Source organism: Colobus angolensis, unplaced genomic scaffold, assembly GCF_000951035.1.
Source record: "Colobus angolensis palliatus isolate OR3802 unplaced genomic scaffold, Cang.pa_1.0 Scaffold16, whole genome shotgun sequence".
Taxonomy (NCBI): Eukaryota; Metazoa; Chordata; class Mammalia; order Primates; family Cercopithecidae; genus Colobus; species Colobus angolensis.
In genome coordinates, this window is record NW_012114710.1 from 8,936,696 (window position 1) to 8,951,826 (window position 15,131).

Genomic DNA, 15,131 nt, shown 5'->3' on the forward strand with positions numbered 1-15,131 from the left:
GCGGCGGCGGCTGCTGCTGCTGCGGCTACGACTCGGCGCTTTGAGCCGGAACCGCCGGTGAACTTGGGCGCCACGTTCCCGGTGACTGACCCCGGAGGATGGTGAACAGGAACTACTGCTGACCCTGTCTTCGTCGCTGCCTCTCCGGGGCTGCCGAGCGCGGGGCCCCTGTCTCCTCCCCTTGCCCGGCTGTGGGTGAACCTGCAGGCTCCTTACCCACCCGGAGGACTTTTTTTTGAAAGGAAACGAGGGAGGGAGGGAGAGGGAGAGAGGGAGAAAACGAAGGGGAGCTCGTCCATCCATTGAAGCACAGTTCACTATGATCTTACTCACATTCAGCACTGGAAGACGGTTGGATTTCGTGCATCATTCGGGTGTGTTTTTCTTGCAAACCTTGCTTTGGATTTTATGTGCTACAGTCTGCGGAACGGAGCAGTATTTCAATGTGGAGGTAAGAGTGCGAGGGCTTTCTTCCTCCTCCCTTGCCTGGGCTGCTCCCTGAAACATTTCCTTCACTCCTGGGATCCTTGTAGCTCAGACCAGCCTGGGTCCCAACATATTGTTTCCCTTCCAGCTGCCTAGACCCTGGTTCAGTGAAGGGTGTCTTAGGTGACGGATGCGTGTGAGACCCAGAATCCGTTATCCCCGGCAGCACAAAGCACGGTGCTGCGCGCTCAAAGACACAATTGTAGCCAGTCCATGCTTTTCACCCAAGGAAGGGAAGTCCTACATATAGCAACCGTGTAGCTAAATAAGGCAGCTTGAGTTTATGATGGATACACAGCTCAGGGAAGACAGAATTAATTCCCTGGCATCATGTGCTGCCTAGGTATTGTTCATGAAATCTTTCTCCCGGTGTTTGATGCCTAACAAAGGAGGTTAAAAATCAGAGAATCTGGAGGAAAGCGTGGGAACATTAGATGTGTTTAATAACATTACTTTGTGATAAAACACTTGAGAGTCTTTTTTTTCATTTAGACATAACTTAATACACTGTAACTAGATCTGGCTACACAGAGGACATGAAATCCATCTCTTTTTTAAGTGTCTTCTTTCCTCCTCCCTCGCCAATTGAAAATAAACCTGGCCCAATGTAATAGTTTTGAGGTGTGTTTTTAATTTGATTTCACACTCTCGTGGCAAAACGGGGAGGTTTTAGACTGTCATTTGCTTTACTTTGATAGCTTTGGGAACAGACGGCACAAAGCAAAAGGGAACTTAAGGATAGGGACTTGTCAGACCTCTGCCAAAGTACTCTTCCTGTCATCAAGTCGGCACTGAAGCCAGTAATGTGCAATAAATCAATTAAAGCGTGTATACACTTGGGCTGTAACACAACTTTATCACATATACGGTGGGATGCAAAGCCAGTGAGAGGGCCTTAGTAACATTTACTTCTTTTGATTAGATCTGATGTCCTCTGATCTTTCAAACGAATTATAAATAATTCTTTAAGGAATAATGTGATTTTTTTCTTATATTGTTGATATTATAAAGCTTATTGTCATTTTGTTGGGAGTGTGTGTTTACACAATATCAAGACCTGTTGCACAGTATTTGAACATGCTTCGTGTAACCAATTGATATACAGAGTATACATAATAAATACCATGTGTAAAGGCATATTCTGAATATAGCTGTGTTTATAGAAACTGTTCTTAGGACTTCATGTAATAGGTGATGGTTAGTACAGAAAAAAAGTATTTGAAAAAGTAAGAGCTATTATCAAAAGAGTTAAAGACCTTTACAGATATTAAGTATGAATAAATTACACAAAAAACCCAATTTGAAAACGAAAAAGGTTTAACCCTTTGAAAAATACAACTTTATTTTTTCTGGATAAAAAGAGAAAGGGGCTTGAAAGTCCAGACTTTTTTGATTGCAAATTTGAACTTTTGGAATTACGTGCCAAAGATGCATTTTTGTACCTAACATTTAAATCAAGAGATAATTTAATGTTGAAATGAAGGATTAGTTCATAGGCTGGAGGAATTAAAGTGGCAAGCTGTTATTTATAATGTTATAAACAGAAGGGCCTATTGCTTCAGATTGGTGGTGATGGTGGTGAGGTGGAGTGTGGGGGAGGCGGTAAAAGTAAGTGCAAGGTTGTGTCTTTCTGACTAAGGGAAGGGAAAGACAGCCTGGACTGATGGCTACCTGCTTTAGGAAAGTATTAGATTTGCTTTCAGAGATTAGGGTAACATGAGTTTTGATGATTATTAGATTTTTCGTGAGACTAAACATGAAAGATTGTATTTCTTTATGTTGGAATCCCTCAGTAAGTTCAGGTATTATTATGCAAGAAAAAGTTATGATTGTACTAAAAAAATTTCTTTAATTTTGGATTCCAATGACCCCTTATCTTTCTTCATTAAGATGTGTGGGGAAAATGGTTTATGTTTGTGGAGAAAATAGTTATTTTCCCATTTTTAGAGTATTTAAGTTATTCTACTCATATTTATTATACAGATTTAAGCATGACAGATAAGAAGTCATGTGCCATCTCAGTCCTTTAAAATCTTACTTATTAAAATGGGAAATTTTTAATGGTTTAGAGCAGATTATATACCATAGTTTGTGTTATCCCCAAATAGTGTTTTTAAGCTCTTGAGCTCATTTTGGTTGGATTTATAAGCTTCTTTATGTGTAATGATACCCCCCTTTTTTTTTAGATCGTAAGAGTTGCTGCTAGTGAGATGAAAATATTGTCAAGAACACAGAATGACAGGATGTTTTCTGACATAAATTGCTGCCTGATTCGCTTCTATTTGATGTTTCTTTTTGATAGGAAACACTAATGGGAAGAATGGTCCATCACTTCCTCTCCAGAAGAGGCACTTACATTGTGTTCCTCATTCTGGTGGCAAAACATACACACTGGGAATGTTTTATTTGATTGATTCTCAAGGACAGCCTTAAAATAAACAGTAATGATATCAGTCATGCATGAAGCTCATATGATCATAAAATTTTTTTTTTCAGTAAGCACAGAAAGTTATTATAGTTGGAACAAAGCTTCAGAGGGATGCTTTTTATGCTGACAACTAAGATTACATTGCTTTATTCATCACTAAACTTAACAATTTGTGGTCCCCCCATTCTTTTTATCTCTATGATTTAAGGTTTAAGACTGTATATTTTTCCGGAAAGTGGGGGATTAGAGTAGGGTGGCTGGCTAGAAGTAGTCATGTTAACTCCTTCCTGTTTGATTTTTGAGAGTATAAATATGTGGAATTGTCAATTATCGAAGTGAGATATATTTTTAATATGGTTATAAAATCCTGTTACAGAAAGATAGTGCATTTGGTTTTGTTTGTTTAGCTTACTTTTAAGAAGCAAAAAGGAACATCTCTTACAACTGAGAAAGGGTCAGACACTACCAGGAGTAGTACTATGGAAGAGATTCAGTACATTGCTCTACTTTCATTTCAAGTGGAACACTTTCAATGTTAAATCTTCAGTATATTCTCATTTAGGTAAAGATTTCTGTATATCATTGGATACCTTTTTTAAGAGTTGGTCTTTCAGTGTGTGATAATTAGCATGATGCAAGGGAACACTGCTAATATTAACTAAAAGTCAAAAACTGTTGTCATTGGACAGCAGTCTGAATCAGAGGTGTTCATTGGTCAGAAGCAGCTAAATTATTAATAAAGAATTATTACTTAATATCTACTGTCTTAAAAATCATTTTGTTCCTAAAATAGCTATCTCATATAGGGATGCTCATGATCCTGTGGCTTTTTCTTTGGTATGCTGTGAGCATTGTTGTTATGAAATTTGAGACAGAATGTAGTTCATGATAGTAATACCTCTCGTATCATCAACTCTGAATAGTTTGTCAAATATTACTTATGTGAGCAACATATTCCTTATCAATTTCTAAACAATAGTGTACATTTCCAGGGAGGAAAAATTTTTCAGAAAAATTTTTCAAGCCCATTTAGTGATGAAGTAAAAACATATAAAACTCTAAATGATGCATATATCAAAGCATAAAATGATTAGTCTTTTGTGACAAAAAAGTCTTGGTAAGGCAAAAATTGATTTTGTTGTTCCTGATTAAAGAAAGCAGAATATTTTAGATTTCAAAGGGGTCTTTTATGACAAATATGAATTGAGTATAACTATTTCCTAAATTTTTCTTGCAATATATTTACTTAACTGATTTAAAATTTATTCACCTTTGTCAGGTTTGCCTGCATGTACCTAAAAAGTCAGAATTTGCATTGGGTACTTTTGTATTGCATATAAATTTGGTAATAATTGATCATGAGATATTTCAGAGATAAAAAGTCGTATTTTATAGAATTTTACAGTCTTATGTTGGGACACTGTTTTGCTTTTCTCTTGTTCTTTGATTGCTTAAAAAATCAAGATGCATTATTTCATTTGGACATGGAAGAATGGTGGTACCATGCCTTCTTGAGTAAAGGTTGTCTCCTGAATATAGCCTATAATTCTCCACTGTAGCAGTTTATAACTGGTCAACAACAGGGGCTGTATGACTGATTCATCAAGATTTTTATGTACTGCAAGATTGCAGGTTTAACAAAATCTGTCAAATATGCTGGCTGTTTAGGGTGCTCATAAGGGCCCAAAGCTATGACAAGGAGAACAAGAGGCTCAATTGTTTTCAGGTTGTCTAGCTTCTCCTATATGTCCCACCTGGACTACGCCTTTCTCTGTTCAGAGTTGCCTGGGCTGGGTCACTCAGGGCTATGGTTATTAATGAAACCATTACAGATAAGCATATGAAGTGTGTTTTCTCCTACTTCCCCTTAAGAAATGCAGAGAGAGCAATAGTCCAAGTTCATCCCTCTCCATACAGCTGGGTTTTGTCTTTCATTCACTTTGTTACCAAGTAAGAATACAGCTGGGTTCAGTGACAGCTTTTCTATCTGTGGAGTCAGGTTAAAAATGATGAACGTGAAGTTGTCACTTTTTCTTAATTAAGGTTATTAACATAAGAAAATTTTAGGGCACTTGTTTAGTGGCATAATTATTTGAATTAATCAATAACTGTATGTAAATCTATATTACTGACCTATGTCAGTTACTCAAAATGTACTTGTTCAGACTATTTGGTAGAGGACCAGTTGGAATTATTTTGGGACCAAAAAAACAAAAATAGACACTTGAATTAATGTATTACATGTATTCAGCGTTGGAAGAGAAATATTTCTTTCTTTACAGCCCTTCAAGAAGTGTTGGACCTTTCAGCATGTATGTTTGAAATTGATAGTTAATTTTCATATGACTTTCTATCAAAATTTAAATATCTTTGAATATAATAATACTCATCAATTCATTTTATATTGTGTGGAAATATAGTAATTAAGAGCACATATTCTGGAACTAGACTGCCTGGGTTCTAATTCCATCCTTTTTGTCTGCAAGTTTTATAGTAAGAGACAGGTTAATTAGTCAATCTCTGTGAGCCTCAGTTTAACTGTCTGTAAAATCTGAATACTCCAAGTACCTGCCTCATAGGGTTGTTTGGACAATTAAGTAAATATATATCATATATATGTGTATATATTATATATATATATATTTAATAGCTTGAAATATGCCTTCACATAGTTGAACACTCAATACTTTGTAGATGTTGTTATTATTTATTTATTTAAATACAGGATCTTGTTCTGTTGCCCAGGCTGGAGTACAGTGGCATGATCATAGCTCACTACAGCCTCAACCTCCTGGGCTCAAGCAATCCTCCCACTTTAGCCTCCTGAGTAGCTGGCACTACAGGCACATACCACCCTACCCTGCTTTTTTTTTTTTTTAATTTTCAGTGAGACAAGATCTCACTATGTTGTCCAGGCTGGTCTCAAATTCCTGAGCTTAAGTGATTCTCCCTCCTTAGCCTCCCAAAGTGCTGGGATTACAGACATGAGCCACCACATCTAGCCACATGTCATTATTATTACTAGAAAATAAAGGTTGATAAGGAGATAATTGGCACCATAGCATCTAATGACATAAACATCTATCAGGTTAGGACACATCAACTGGTCTAGGAAGATTTTATTTAAACACCTTTCCATTTATTAAAAATATAATGTACTGAAAATCAACCAAGCTAACATCAGTACATTTTCTTCCTGTAGGTTTTTCTTAGTTTAGTTCAGGAATGTGATTTTCACATTTTGTCTTGTCATCTGTTACTATCATAGAATATCAAGTTCAGCTCACACCTTCTTTTACAACATTAGGTTCGCTGAAATCTGTTCATCTTTTCTAATGCCATAGAAAATAAATAGGCCTTTATAATTCAGGAGGCCTTTTTATTTTAATTGGATCAAACCCCAGGTGCTTCCTTCCCATAATATGGGCAGGATTCAATAAGAAACTTAGGCCAGCTCTGTTGTACCTCAAATTGTGAACAACAACCAAAAAGTCTTTTAAAAATTATGTATTGGGAGGGATAAGAATGGACTGAAAAATAAATTAAAGTGTTTTCTACAGTAATAAAAAAATTAGTGAAAAACAGATCATATCCATATAACATCGGGAATGGCAAGATAGCTAGCAATGTAGTGTAATTGAGCACTGGGGGAGAAGTTGAAGGAGGTGGGCTTTTAACTCAGCTTGTTTCACTAACCTGGCTTTGAACTTGAACATGTAATTTCTTTGATACCTTCATCTACAAAAATGAGATGTGAACTAAACTGTCACTGAGGCCATTTCCAAATTTGAAATTTGATAGTAGTAAGCCTAGAAGCTTTAGTTTATATAGCCAAAGGGGGTGGGGAATGCAATATTGACCCTGTAAATTTGGTAACAACTGAATCACAAAGGTAGATAGTTCAGATTTTTTTTTCTGAAATAATTTTCTGTAATGAGGAAATACAGAATGTATAGCTTAAATCTAACATGTGTTATCATCTGTAGTTCCAAAGGGTGTTCCATTTTGGAGATCATCCTAGCCCTCTGCTGAGCAGTAAATACATTGGCAGCAAATGATATGTAATTTTAAAATCTAGTTTTGGCCAAGGTAGCAAACCTTAAATATTAATTTTAAAAACATAATTTAGTGCTATGTTGAAAAACAAATACCGTCTACAAGTGGTACTTCAGTCATAAAAAGGCAAGTTGGAATAAGTTCAAAATCTAAGTTTTAACAGTTTTTGGGAAGGAGTGTCTCAAAATTTAAATCTGTCTCTCTGTATATGTATATAAATATAAACATGTTTTGTAGTGAAATAAAGTGCTTATACTGTATTCTCCATTTGCCCATTGTGGGAAATAATTTGGGCATGTGTTCTTTGAGGGTTTTTTTGTTTTTCACCACATATTTGATTTTGAGTATGAAAAATCAGATTGCATTTGTTTTATCAAATATGTAGTTTATGTGAACAATAAAAAAATTCATGCTACAAGGACAAAATACTAAGTAATAATATATGTGACAGTCACATTTTCTTTTGCCTTATTTTGCATTTACTTGGGGAAGTTATTTTTAGATTTGAGGTTCTTCATGAAACCATATTTGATTGTTGCTTCCTGTCATTTAGCACTCTAAATGGATATTTTTTGCTTGGTGTTTCACCACAACTGTTTGGCATTGTGCATCCTTAGGTTTGGATAGTGGCATAGCTTGATGAGCCACATGACAGAAGCTGAGCCAAGAGAGTAAGTGTAACCTGTAACCTTTGATTAAATGTGACCTCTTGGTGTGGTATGTAAAAAGAGGCTAGAGGGAGCTATTGTGCTGTTTAAAGACTCCAATGGCTTGGAAGAACTTGGTTTAAAATCAAGGACAGATACTAGGTGCAATCAGATGTTGCAAAATGAATCATAGCCAATTGTAGATTTTGGATAAATCAATGAACGCAGTTCACGATTTAAGATGTAAGCTGGTTTACTGAGAGCCACTTGGCACCAGTGATTACATATTTGATGAACTAAGAAGGAAATTAGCACTTCTCTAGGGAAAAATGTTCTGGGCATGGCAGTATAACAAAGAATATTATAATGCAGGAACGCTCTACATTTCTCTTATTTTTAGGTGTGCAATAGGTCAAAACCTATACATTGTAGTGACTAGGTGCATTTGGTGTTCCTGTTTTAACTAAAATGACTAATGAAATAATGGTGGTTTTATAGATTAGAGGTGGAATAAATTTCGTATAATAACGCCTTTTAGGTTATGTGTAGCAAAAAATCCAATTTTAAAAGCTCATAAGACTAAAGTGATTTAAATTTCTAATGTTTACCATAAGTCCTTATTGAATAAATACTTTTCAATGAAAGCAGATTTTAAAATACAGCTTTAACCTATTCTTCCTTTTAAAAATATGTAAGAAATGATCCACAAAAGTGTGAAACGATGTGGTTTCTTTTAATAGGAGCCTATGAAATGTTTTTAGTTGAGCAGATTATTATTTGACCTCTGAGAGAGGTTGGGGTATAACAAAGGCACTTGCTAATGCATTAGGGCACGCCAGCATTTAGTTAAAATATTATAAGCTACTCGTAACCATCACTAAGATTTTTTGTAAGTTTTTTAGTCTAGGCCCTTAAGTGAGATATGGATTATTGAAGTAAATCATGGACCCTGAGAACAGATAAATGTTCTCAAGAGAGATAGTCCTTAGCGTGATGTATTCAAATGACCAAAGAGACCCAAAGAAACTACTCACTGAAATGGAATCTTACACTATTTGTTTTAACCACATTTAAGTTAAGGAGGAATAAACTGCCATTTTTAGGAGGAAGCTGGATACTTTTATAAACTTCGTTTCATGTCCCCAAATTGCTTGCACCTGATGTGATGTCAATGGAATGTAGGCATGTGCCTCTGCATGCGGCTGATGCAGTCAGACCCCGAATGATGTCAGTGGAGGCATTTATCCATGGGAATTTTTCACAGTTGAATTCCTACCATGTGTTAGTAATTTCTCATTGTTTATAATAATTAGAAATTTGTTTTTATTTTAGGTTCTAATGTCTGTGCATTCATTCCTTCTTTACTCTCAACAATTGCAGATCCTTTTCTCATACTCTACTTGCTTCATCTAGTTGGCATCTTAGGAACTTCATATTGTACTTATATTGCAGGACCTCAGGCTTAGAAGTTGGGAAAAATTATGAAAAGTCACATTTTTACCTCTCCCCTCTGTCATCTTTAATGAAGTAAAATAGTTTCAAATAGCTTAGAGAAACGAATGTATACTCAATGGTTTATATAAAATCAAGAACAAATACAGAAGAGAGCAAGAGCACTACTAAGTCAAGAGCATTACTAGGATATGACTAAAATCCTTTTTGGAGGTTTGGGTATTCCTTGTATTACAACAGTGCTATTCATATAACTCATTGTTTTGCTTATGTATGATGGATTGAGTGAAGTTTGCTCCATGGGTGACTCAGGCAAATTGCTTAAGTAGCCTTTGCCTTGTTTGGGCCATTTATGTAATGGATATGTGATCTTTATTGCCTGTCTGTAGCATGGATTTTATAACAACAGCATCCAGACACTGCTAAGCAGTCTCCTTTGTAAGTAGGAATAATATGGTGTCTCAGTCCCTGAATTCCCTCTGATAACTGGGAGCATAGAAACACCTACATTCTGCCATTATATTCTGATTAAACAAAGGTCCAAATAACCAGCAACATGGAAATACCTGGAATTTATTTGAACACAGAATTTTAATTACAATGAAAAAAACAATGTTAGTTAACGTTGGTTAAACACAAGCTATGTGCCTAATAAGTGTTCTAAATGTTTCATATATAAACACATTTAATTCTTATTATTACCTTGTGAGTTGGTATGACGATTTCTGTTACACAAGTGATGGATCTGCAACTCAGAGGTTAAGGAACTTGCCAAGGTTACATTGCTATGAAGTGCTGAAGTGGAATAGCCTAAAATCAAAGCGGGCAGGCTGACTGTCATACCCAGGCTTCCAAACAAATAAATACAGATGAGAATTAACTTCCAGGTTCCCAGTATGGATAATTTGATCCAGTTCCATTACTAACATCATTTGTATTCCAAACTAAATTGGTGTAACAAATATGTGTAGTGGAAAAATATCCTGAGCAGACAGTCTTATCTGGAGTAAAAACTGAATAGGGTATTGTTGATTTGATTGGTTGATTTAAGATTGTTTTGTGGTACTCATTATAGTTTTACAGTTACCTAAATCATTACATAATTGGTAATCCATGTATGGTATAATCTTAAATACATACAATATTAAATTGTAGTATTTTATTTTTCAACTATTTGTTATATTGCAGTTTACCATTAAATCTGATTTTCAAAGTGTTCAGGAAGATTCGGTTACATTCTAAGATTAAAAGAATTGAACAATACAGAAAATGTAATGAAAAATCTTTGTCAGAGATGGATGTTCCAGTGCCCTGCAGGGAGGAATGTGTAGGTCTATGGCTACTGTATGTGTATGACTGGCATGTTTTATGAATTCTGGCGTTTTGTTATTTTCATATATTGCATCTATTGAGTAGAAGCCAAAAGGAAATATATTTATTTTATTGTTTTTAAAATATTTATTTAGTTTAATATAAAGCGACATTTTTCAGAGATAGATCAATCCAGCGATGGATCAGATGTCTCAAATGTTACTGAGTTCCTCCTTACTGTTTGAAAATAGGCCTGATGGCTGGTTGTTGCCTTTATTGTAGAGAGAATAGAAACTCTAACATGGTGGTTGACCAACAGGTGTAAAAAACATCTTCAGGCCCTAAGATTGTTCTTGTATGTAGCCTTCAATGCTCACATAATTTGTTTATTACCTTATCAAAGAAGGACTATTTCTAAACCAACTTACAAAGGTGAAAATCTAGGTGATTTTAAAAAATCTTTTCTACTTTCTCACTTCCTCTGAAGGAAGTAAAAACATACCTCAGAGATATTGCTGGTTTGGTTTTCTCACTGCAATAAAGAGAAATTCACAAAGAAGTGAGTGACATGAATTTCTTGGTTTCCCAGTGCATATAAAAGTTTTACTTACACTATACTATATTCTATTAAGTGTGAAAGAGCATTATACCTAAAAAAGCATGTACATACCTTAATTAAAAATACTTAATTGTTAAAGGACCATTGAGACTTTGGCAAGTCCTCTTTTTGCGGCTGGAGAGTGTTGCCTTGATGCTGCTGGCTGCTAACTTGATCATGGTAATAGCCCTGGAGATGAGGGTGGCAGTGGCAATTTCTTAAAACAACAGTGAAGTTTGCCACATTGATTGACTATTCCTTTCATGAAAGATTTCTCTTAGCATGCAATACTGTTCGATAGTATTTTTACCCACAGTAGAACATTTTTCAAAATTAGAGTCAATCCTGACAAACCCTGCCGCTGCTTTAACAACTACGTTTCTGTAATATTCTAAATCCTTTGTTGTCATTTCAACCATGTTCATAGCTTCTTCACTAGGAGTAGATGTCATCTCTAGAAACCACTTTTTTTGCTCATCTCTAAGAAGCCTCCTCATTCATTAAAGTTTTATAATGAGACTGCAGCAATTCAGTCAGATCTTCAGGTTCCACTTCTGATTCCCTCAGAGTCATCGATAGGCATTGGAATAATTAATATTGTTATTTTTACCTCCCTCCATGGATCATGAGGATATTTAGTGGCATCTAGAATGGCAGATCTTTTACAGAAGGTTTTAAAGTTACTTTGCTTAGATCTATCAGAAGAATCACTATGTATGGCATAGTGATTATAGCCTTACAAAATGTATGTCTTACATAAGCAGGCTTGAGACTTGAAATTACTCTTTGATCCATGGGCTGCAAAATGGATGTTGTGTTAGCAGGCATGAAGAAAACAGTAATCTCCTTGTATATCTCCATCAGAGCTCTGGGTGACCAGGTATGTTGTCAGTGAGCAGTAATATTTTGAAAGGAATCTCTTTTTCCTGAGCAGTAGGTCTCAGTGGACTTCAAATATTCAGTAAACCATGCTGTAAAAAGATATGTTGTCATCAAAGCTTTGTTGTTCTATTGATAGAGCAGGGTAGATTTAGCATAATTCTTAAGGGCCGTAGAATCTTTAGAGTGGTAAATAAGCACTAGCTTCAACTTAAAGTTACCAGCCGCATTAGCTCCTATCAAGAAGGTCAGTCTGTCCTTTGAAGCTCTGATGCCAGGCACTGATTTTTCCTGTCTAGCTATGAAAGTCCTAGATGGCTTCTTCTTCCAGTATAAGGCTGTTTTGTCTATATTGAAAATCTGTTGTTTAGGGTACCCACCTACATCAATTATTTTAGCTAGATCTTCTGGATAACTTGCTGCAGTTGCTTCATCAGCATTGCTACTTCATTTTGCACTTTTAGGTTACATAGATGGCTTCTTTCTTAAACCTCATGAGCCAACCACTTCTGGCTTTCAATTTTTCTTCTGCAGCTTCCTCCCCTCTCTCAGCCTCCATAGAATTGAAGAGAGTAAGGGTCTTGCTCTGGATTAGGCTTTGGCTTAAGGGAATGTTGTGGCTGGTTTGGTCTATGCAAACCACTCAAACTTGTTCTGTAACAGTAATAAGGCTATTTCACTTATCATTTGTGTGTTCACTGGAGTACCACTTTTAATGTCTTTCAGAAACTTTTCCCTTGCATTTACAACTTGGTTAACTGTTCAGTGCAGGAGGCCTAGCTTTTGGCCTGTCTTGGCTTTCAACGTGGTTTCTCACTAAGCTTAATCATTTTTAGCTTTTAATATAAAGTGAGAAATGTATGACTCTTCCTTTCACTTAAACATTTATAGGCCATTGTAGAATTGTTAACTGACCTAATTTCAATATTGTTGTGTTTCAAGGAATAGGGAAGCCCAACGACAGGGAAAGAGATGGGGTAGTGGCCAGTCAGTGGAGCAGTCAGAACACATACACTTAGTTACTGTTTGGCATCTTAAATGGGCAGAGTTTGTGGCACTCTGAAACAATTACAGTACATCAGAGATTAGTACATAGAGTGAGCTTTGGGAATCTGTATTTTTTAATTCTAGAACCCTAGGTGAGTTTTTGGGTCTCTGTTTTAGTGCATATCTCACGGTATGTTCTTCAGAAGCTAATGCTACAAGACATTTCTCAGAAACATTCTATAGTCAAATAAATTTGGTAAGTGTTAGAAAAAGAAAAAGAACACTAACCACAGATCACCATAACAGATATCATCTAATGAAAAACTTTGAAATATTGTGAGAATTACCAAAATGTGCCACAGAGACATGAAGTGAGCACATGCTGTGGGAAAAATGATGCTGATAGACTTGTTTGTTGGAGGGTTGTCATAAACCTCACTTTGTAAAAACTACATTATCTGTGAAGTACAGTAAGATAAAATGCAATAAATGGAGGTATGCATATCCTGTCCCAAAAAATGGACAAAATGTTTGAACAATGATATTCAAGTCACTGGACTTTGGGTAATAAAGTAGTTATCCCTGAGAGATGGAAAACAAATAAAAGAACTTTAGGATTATCTCAACTTGCTGCCTTGAGAGAGTTTCCAGCCATAGCACCAGGAAGGTGGAACCCAGGTTGAGCTGGACAGACTCTGAGTTAAGGAATGGAGCTGAGTATATAAGGAGACCAAGGTGGCTCGCATTCAGAATACTGGAGAGAAAAGGACTGCAGAGAACAGAAACACCAGAGATCTGCCCAGGGTTCCCCTTGAGTATGCACTTGAGAACTGATCTGTGTCTTCCTATGAAGTAACTACGGGTTGCCAAGGAAAGAATCAACCAAAACAGCTAGAGGGAATCATGCCTAGTGTTCATGAAGGCCTTGCAATAGTGCCTGCTCCCTTCAGCCAGACTGGATAACCTCATACTTCTTAGGACAAAGGGAAGAGTGCTTAGAAGTGTCTTTCCTCAGTTATGAAAGATAATTAGCTTTGGACTAAACACTGCTTTGTTTCAGCTTAACAATACCTAAAAGGAAAACTGGAAAGAATCACACTGTTTCTAAGTAACTTAACTGATTTCACAACAAAGCTTAATAATATTTATTGGAATACAGAAATACCCAGCACCCAACAGGGTAAAATTCATAATGTCTAGCATATAATAAAAAATTGTCAGGCATACAAAGAAGCAAAAAACACTAATTAGGAGAAAATTGTATATATTTAAATTGATTCAAAAATATCACAGATGTTATAATTAGCAGATACAAATATTAAAACATTAGTTATGACTATATTCTTTATGTCCAAAAGTTGATATATGGAAGATAGATTGAAATTGAACTTGTAGAGATAAAAACTGCAATATATGAGATTAAAAATAAACGTGAAGTTAGCAGCAGATTACCCATTAATGAAGAAAAAAATAAACTTTAGGTTGCAGAAATACAAGTAATTCACAGAAACACAAAACAAAAATTTAGCAATGAACAGAATATCAGTGAGATATGGGACAGCTGCACATTACCTAATATACATGTGATATGGTTTGGCTGTGTCCCCAACCCAAATCTTATCTTGAATTTTCTTGTGGTGTGGGAGGAACACAGTAGGAGGTAATTGAATCCATGCGGAAGGGTCTTTCACATGCTGCTCTCATGATAGTGTGTAAGTCTCATAAGATCTGATGGTTCTATAAGGGGGAGTTCTCTACACAAACTCTCTCTTTGCCTGCTGCCATCCATGTAAGACGTGACTTGCTCCTCCTTGCCTTCCACCATGATTGTGAGGCCTCCCCAACCAGGTGGAACTGTAAGTCCATTAAACCTCTTTATTTTGTAAATTGCCCAGTCTTGGGTATGTCTTTATCACCAGTGTGAGAACAGGCCAATACAACATGTATACGTGTAATTTAAGTCTCTTAAACAGGGAGAGATAGAAAGAATAACGCTTTTCCTAATTTGATGGAAAATATATAAATTCACAGATGTGAAAAGATTGATGAATCCCAAGCACAAAGAAAAAAGAAGAAAACTACAGTAAGGCACACCATAATCAAATTGAACAAATGAGGGATAAAGAGAAAAATCATAAAAGCAGACAGAGAAAAATAGACACCTTTCATATAGAGGAACAAATAATTGCAGATTGCTTGTCAGAAATAATACAAGGAAAAGACAGTGGAGAAACATCCTGAAAATACAGAAAGGAAAAAAAACCTCTCAACCTAGGATTCTGTACAT

The 15,131-nt window shown here is 36.0% G+C and overlaps 1 protein-coding gene and 1 pseudogene across 1 annotated transcript in view; one reads left to right on the forward strand and one right to left on the reverse strand.

Annotated features, from left to right (window-relative positions):
• The window catches only part of LOC105508336, a 192,298-nt pseudogene extending 191,995 nt beyond the window's left edge, over positions 1-303 (reverse strand).
• The window catches only part of MMP16 (matrix metallopeptidase 16 (membrane-inserted)), a 293,161-nt gene continuing 278,068 nt past the window's right edge, over positions 39-15,131 (forward strand). The window contains exon 1 of the mRNA XM_011937076.1: positions 39-451. Within this exon, the coding sequence (XP_011792466.1) occupies positions 320-451 (132 nt within the window). The 5' untranslated portion in view covers positions 39-319. The remainder of the gene's footprint in view (positions 452-15,131) is intronic.